The following is a 6,825-nucleotide window of genomic DNA, read 5'->3' as shown; positions in this document are numbered from 1 at the left end:
GGGACCGGGTGGCTGGGGACAGCCAGCCCTGTGGGGTCAGCTGGGGCCAAGCCAGCCTGAGGACAGCAGCCAAGCGAGCTTCCTCGGCCACATGAGTACAGCTGCCAGCAGCCTCCCAAACTCCTGAAAAGCTTTCACCCCACTTATTTTTTAATTTTGGGGGGGCAGTTGAGTTGGGGTTTTATTGATATGTGCTCCCATTGCTGGAGGAAGAGCAGCATGACAACATTTTGATGGGGGGTGAGGTGGAGGGGCAATAATCAGTGGTCCTGATCCCCAATTTTCACCGGTGTTTCCCTTTAAGCCCTGGGAACTGGATGTTCTCAGCTTGTTCCTGCGCCCGGCATTGCTGAAATCCCGACTGTCCGGGTCCAACTGCTCCGCAAACATACAGGGAAACCAAGCAGCTTGTGTGGAAAGCAGCTCGTATAAGCCTGGGAGGCAAAACTGTCACTTTGGGGTGACGATTTGTTGCTGGGAGAGGGACAGTAGGTGGGCAGGAGAGCCTCGAGACTGCAGGTTTTCCTTTGCCCTTTTTCTCCGAGGTGGCAGTAACTCTGGCAGGACACCGCCAGGCAGGTTTGCATCTCTAAGTGCATTTAAATCTTATTATTAATGCGTATCTGTCCTGACCTGGTTAGAGAGACTGATGCTGTGTTTCAGGTATCTGGCTGCTGCCGGGAGGGATGTCTAACAAGGGCTGCACCATTTCTAAACAGCCATCGGTTTGACTTAATTCATAACATTTTATCTGTCGGAACTATTCTAAGCGATGCCGAACCAAGGCTGGGCTGAAATTATTTAAATAAGAGGCAGGAACAGGGAGTTGGGAAAGAAAACCCCTGCGGGGCGGGGGAGAGGCAACAACTTTGATTTCTTTGAAGGTGAAAACCCCAAGAGCTGGTGTGGGGAAGGGCTGGAGGTCCCTGCGCCTTCTTCCAGGAGGAAGGGGTTTGTTTAAAACCTCCAGCCGGTGCAGGGCAGTGCCAGGATAACCCGGGTTTATTCTCAGGGGCCGTACGAGCTCCGTGGGGAGAAGTGGGGGGAAAAAGGGGGTCTGGGGTGGGAAGGTGTCTGTCCAGAGGCAGAGATGTAGGGCCCTGGCTGCTGGCTCAGGGCCGCCCGGCTCCGCCGAGCCAAAAATAAAGGGTAAGGCGGCTTGGCATGGCGGGGCGGGAGGCGAGGCAGGACACCGCCAGGCAGGTTTGCATCTCTAAGTGCATTTAAATCTTATTATTAATGCGTATCTGTCCTGACCTGGTTAGAGAGACTGATGCTGTGTTTCAGGTATCTGGCTGCTGCCGGGAGGGATGTCTAACAAGGGCTGCACCATTTCTAAACAGCCATCGGTTTGACTTAATTCATAACATTTTATCTGTCGGAACTATTCTAAGCGATGCCGAACCAAGGCTGGGCTGAAATTATTTAAATAAGAGGCAGGAACAGGGAGTTGGGAAAGAAAACCCCTGCGGGGCGGGGGAGAGGCAACAACTTTGATTTCTTTGAAGGTGAAAACCCCAAGAGCTGGTGTGGGGAAGGGCTGGAGGTCCCTGCGCCTTCTTCCAGGAGGAAGGGGTTTGTTTAAAACCTCCAGCCGGTGCAGGGCAGTGCCAGGATAACCCGGGTTTATTCTCAGGGGCCGTACGAGCTCCGTGGGGAGAAGTGGGGGGAAAAAGGGGGTCTGGGGTGGGAAGGTGTCTGTCCAGAGGCAGAGATGTAGGGCTGCAAACCTCCCCCCCCCACCCCGGCGTGTGCCTGCAAACGGGGGTTTGCGCCTTCCCCTTGCTAAATATACAATATCATGCCAATATTTATTGAGATAAATCTAGAAAGCCCAAGGTAAAGTCAGCTTTTAGGCCGTTTTTACCCCAGACCCCCGCTTCCACACCCCCCCTCCACCCCACGCCATCTCCAGCACCCATAGGCCATGGACTCCTGCATAGTGGGAACCCAAGCAGTCCCTGCCTGGGCAGCGCTGCCCCGCTGCCCGGCTCCGTTTCGTGCTGGAGGGTGCCCTCCGCCGAGCCAAAAATAAAGGGTAAGGCGGCTTGGCATGGCGGGGCGGGAGGCGAGGAGGTGCCCGGTGGCGGCGGAGGAGGGGGGGAGCCCGGGCACTCCCCGCGGTGAGGCGCGGAAGAGGCGCGGAGGTTCGGGGACTTCCCCTCGGTCGGTTTTAACCCTTCCCTGGGCTCGGCCCTGGGGCTAAACGGGCGCATCGGGGGGTGCTGCGGGGTTGGGTCGGCTCGCCTGGGCGCCAGTGGCCCGGTGGCCGCTGGCCCGGTTGTCACTAGCCCGGTTGTCACTAGCCCAGCTCGCCTGCGGGACCACTGCCCTCCCAGCGCGGCCAGTTGTAAACCCGTGGTGCTTTTCCCGAAGCCCGCACCTCCCCAAGAGCGGTTTCAGGGCCCTCTGCTGCACACTCAGCCCCAGCCCAGGCGTTTCTGGCCCAAACTGCTTCAATTTCTACTTTTTTTTTCTTTTCCCCCCCCTCCAAAAGAGGGTGAAACAGCCGGGATCTGAGATGTGAGCTCGGGATGCGGAAGCAAAGCAGCTGGTGTCACCGGGAAAAGGCAGGGTTTGTCCTTGTCCCCCCTCTCCCCACAAGGTTTGGGGTAACCCCTCCCCATTTTGAATACTGATTTTATCAGTTTCAGCTCAGAGACGGGGGCTCTTGGGAACAGGCAGCATGAAGGCAGCTCAGGAAAAACCAGGTCATGCCATGGAAGTATTTTTAGCAGGAATTGCACTTTTTGGTGCAACGTTTTTCCCTGCCACGCTCACCATGTGAGTTCACCCGTCCCAGTACTGGTGGTGCAGGGTTTACACCCCCCACGAAGCATTCACTCTGTGGGGCCAGAGCTGGCTACTCCCTCCAATTGAAGAGGTTGGCACTTTGCATCAGTAAATAATTTACTTTAAATAATTGTAATTTTTTTTCCCTCGTGGTAGCAGTGGCTCTGTCACTAAGCTGGGGGAGAGAAGGCCACAGCCCCCACAGTCAACCAGACCTTCTTGTTTCAGTCCACTTCCATCATGGGATGGAGGATGAAAATAAAAACTGAGAACTGTGAGTCTGATGTTAAGGCTGCATCATCTTAGAAGCACAGAGCTGCTCAGTCAAGCAGGTACCAGTCGACCACTGAGATCCCCTCTGCTCAGAGGGAAGGTGTTTCTCAGAATCTCTTCAATCTGAATCCAGAGCTTGTTTCTAAAAGTTTTTAATGGGCAGGAGCTGCCTGTGGGGTTCAAACGCCCAAGCAGGAGATGTCTGGCAGGTGCTGAGCTGCTGTTCCTAAACTGCTGCAGATCCAGCCCCTCAGGCACCGCTGGTGGCAGGGACAGACGCCTGCCAAAAAATCAGTGCTGGCCTGCTCGCCCTTGAGACTCGGCTCCAAAGTCCACTAAAGCACACTACTTCTAGAGAGAGAAGTTTATTTATACACCATATCACTTACATTCAACGCAACAATCAGCAAACCAGTTAACCCAAGTTAGTTCATTCCACTTTATTGTTCATTCTCCCATTTTGTGCTAAGTTAGTTTGCGGCTGTAAGTTGCATCGCGTCTGCAGCGGCTACGGCAGGAATCAAGCCACGAGGAGGACGACAGTGTGAATACTTGGAACTAACAAGATACCAGACAACTTTAGACTTTTATTACTGAAGCTTTTTTTTTCATTCATAGGTCAGTTCTTGTAAGATGGTCTTCAGCAACCTTGTTCGGAAGGCTTAGGCTAAACCTGCAAGGTAAGAAGTTATCACAGTTAATCACAGTAAGTTTTGAAGCCCTGAGGGGGAGGGGGTCTTCCTTGTTATAAAGCAGATTGTGAGGGTGTTCCCTCTCCTGCCATCTGTTTGCTGGGAGGTGTTGAACTGCAGACTTCAGCCGAGCACCCTGATACCCACGTTGGGCAGTCTCCTTTCTGCCAGGCCAGGATGGTTTGTCTGTTGTGCCAAAGCAGCGCTTGCTGCAGGCCAGCAATGCCACACTCATCTCCAATGCCACCACCCTCCAAAACAGTTAGCTTCAGGAATTCATCCTCCCTCCCTCCACCCTATCACCTCCAGCTCCACGTACAGGACCAAAACAGGAAGCCAAACAGAACAGCAACTTGCTTTAACTCACGTCAGTGTACGTGCTCTGTACCAATCCCCCTTCTTTACCAGATGGATTGAAAAAAAAGACATTCCCACAATCATTTTAATGAGTAGCTCATAGGGTGGTCTGGTAGCACTGCCTACTTACCATTAGCAAACCTGCACTGCTTCAGCACTTCACTGAAGCCCTCGCACAGCTTGAGGTCAGTTTGGTTCTGTGCGCACTCCAGGAATTGCTTCATTTCGTACTGGCAAGGAGCAAACTGGGACTGCTGCTGCTGCTGGTAGGCTGCAGGCTGGGCTGCCTGTGGCTCCTGAAACAGCAGACGCCTCCATAAGCACCTGTGCAACAGCTCCAGCCTACGAAGCCCCACCACCCCCACACAGCTTGCTGTGCGTGCCTTCCCTGCGTTTTAGTCAAAATGTTGTGTTAGTGTTACTTTTTAAACGGAAAACAAGCAATGGGCTGAAGTACAAAATGGCTTCCAGAAGTGATACAACAAGTTCTGAACAGTTTTGTAAGTTACAAATACTTAGGTAACTCTGGACAGCATCCGGACATGGTAACAACATTGTCGTAATGTCTGAGCAGCACAAAAAGGTTTTGCAACAAATCTTAGCATGATCAGACCTGGAACATGAAGTCCTGTCTGAATCAGAGGGCTACTACAGTTTAAAAGAACACTAATACCCTACCACAAACACTCATGTATCTCTGTGACCTACATCTAAAACTATCACAGTGACTATGGTAGTTACCTTGGAGACTGAGTCACTGAAGTCACCCCAGCCATGATTTGTGTGGTCTTTATAGCAATTACATCAGCCCAAGTCACATGATGTCCCACGTTAACTGCACCTCATTAATTGGTGTCCAGTTGTGCTTTCTCTTACCTGGTAAGTAATATCAGGCCTCGCAGCTTCAGAGCTGCTTCCTCCACCAAATCCTCCTGTAAGTGCATGACCTATGGTATGGCCTACAGCAGAGCCTACAGCAACCCCAGCAGCAGTTGTAGCCATCTGTGCCATCAGCCCAGGCTGCTTTGGTGCAGGAGCAGCCACAGCAGAAGGTGGTGCTGCTGCTGGGACAGGTGCCCTAGCAGCAGGCGCCGGTGATGCAGCTCTCATCGGTGGTGCCCGACTGCAAGGACAAAAAGAGGAACCTCACATCATCACTCCAAACTCAAACTGGGCAGAGGCCACCTGGTTGCAGGGCGCATTTGCAGTTCGCCCTTGTTACACCTGGCAAATTGACAGCAGGAACTCAATGTTCTGGTGAGTGATTTATGCACAACAGGGCCAGGTTTCACAGAATCATAGAATGGTTAGAGTTGGAAGGGACCTTAAAGTTCATTGAGTTCCAACCCCCACCAGACCAGGTTGCTCAAAGCCCCATCCAGCCTGGCCTTAAACACTTCCAGGGATGGGGCATCCACAACTTCCCTGGGCAACCTGTTCCCAGTGCCTCGCCACCCTCACAGCAAAGAATTTCTTTTTGGTATCTAATCTGAATCTTCCCTCTTCCAATTTAAAACCGTTACACCTTGTCCTGTCACTACACTCCCTGACAAAGGGCCCCTTTCTGGCTCTCCTGTAGGCTCCCTTCAGATATTGGAAGGCTGCTACAAGGTCTCCCCACAGCCTTCTCTTCTCCAGACTGAACAAGCCCAGCTCTCCCAGCCTGTCCTCACAGGAGAGGTGCTCCAGCCCTCTGATCGTCTTTGCAGCCCTCTGCTGGACCCGTTCCAACAGATCCATGTCCTTCCGGTGTTAAAGACACATTAAGGAAGTGTGTTAAGAAACATGGACACAGTACTCCAGGTGAGGTCTCACGAGCGCTGAGGAGCAGAATTACGGCTGTGTTTTTAAGACCAAGTGCACCCCAAAGGACGGCGGTTTTGCGGGAAATGAGATATAACCTCAAAGGGGCTGATTAAACAAGGCCTTAACGCTCAAGCGCCAGACGGCCAGGCCCTGCCACCGAGCGAGCGCTCAGGAGATCCAATTCCACCCCACCAAGCGCCCACCCCGCTCCGCTCACCGGGCTCAAAGCGGCCGGGCCACCCCCCCAACCCCGGAATGGCGGAAAGGCCTCTGCGGCCTACAGGCGAGAAGGGGAAGGAGAGGAGAAGGGAAGGGGGCTCAGAGGCCCTCACCTGGCGGGGGGCGCCACGCGGGACGTGCGGCTCCGTCCGCCCCTGGGCATAGCGACGGTGAGGGGAGGTTCGCTGAGGAGAAAACGAGGAGCGGGGAGAGAAGGCGCCTCACGCCGACCGCCGCCGCTGAAGGTCACACGACAACAGCCGCGCGCGCCTGCGTCACCGCGTAACGCCGCGCGGGGGAGGCGGGGCTTAGCGGCGGCCCCGCCCCTTCCGGCTGCCCGCCTGAGGGGAGGCCCCGGAGCGGGAAACGGCGGTGTGAGGGGGCGATGGTGGAGGGAGGGAGAGAGAGGGATGGATGGATGGAGGAATGGTGTCTGGTCCGGCTGTACAGCGGTGGAATGAGGGAGTGGTGGTGGAGGGTATCGCTGTACGGTGGCGGTGTGAGGGAGGGATGGAGGTGTGAGGGAGGGATGGGGGTGAGGGATGGCGGGGTGAGGGAGGAATAGCGGCATGAGGGAAGGTGGTGGTGTGAGAGAATGATGGAGGTGTGAGATGGGGATGATGGTGTGAGGGAGGGATGGAGGTGAGGGAGGGATGGAGGTGAGAGAGGGATGGAGGGGTGAGGG

General features: G+C 54.4%; 1 protein-coding gene across 1 annotated transcript; it reads right to left on the bottom strand.

Moving 5' to 3' along the window:
* Window positions 1-3,415: 3,415 nt before the first annotated feature.
* CHCHD2 (coiled-coil-helix-coiled-coil-helix domain containing 2) lies at window positions 3,416-6,413 on the bottom strand. Its single transcript, XM_014953114.1, has 4 exons — window positions 6,254-6,413; window positions 4,992-5,238; window positions 4,246-4,411; window positions 3,416-3,739 (listed from the first exon to the last, which is right to left on the bottom strand). Exons 1-4 carry the CDS (start codon window positions 6,301-6,303, stop codon window positions 3,729-3,731), a joined length of 474 nt encoding a protein of 157 aa, XP_014808600.1. The 5' UTR covers window positions 6,304-6,413; the 3' UTR covers window positions 3,416-3,728.
* Between the last annotated feature and the right edge of the window lie 412 nt (window positions 6,414-6,825).

This window comes from Calidris pugnax, unplaced genomic scaffold (assembly GCF_001431845.1).
Source record: "Calidris pugnax isolate Ruff unplaced genomic scaffold, ASM143184v1 scaffold133, whole genome shotgun sequence".
NCBI classification, from domain to species: Eukaryota; Metazoa; Chordata; class Aves; order Charadriiformes; family Scolopacidae; genus Calidris; species Calidris pugnax.
Note: the sequence above shows the minus strand (reverse complement) of the source record. Positions and strands in the feature narration are given on the sequence as shown.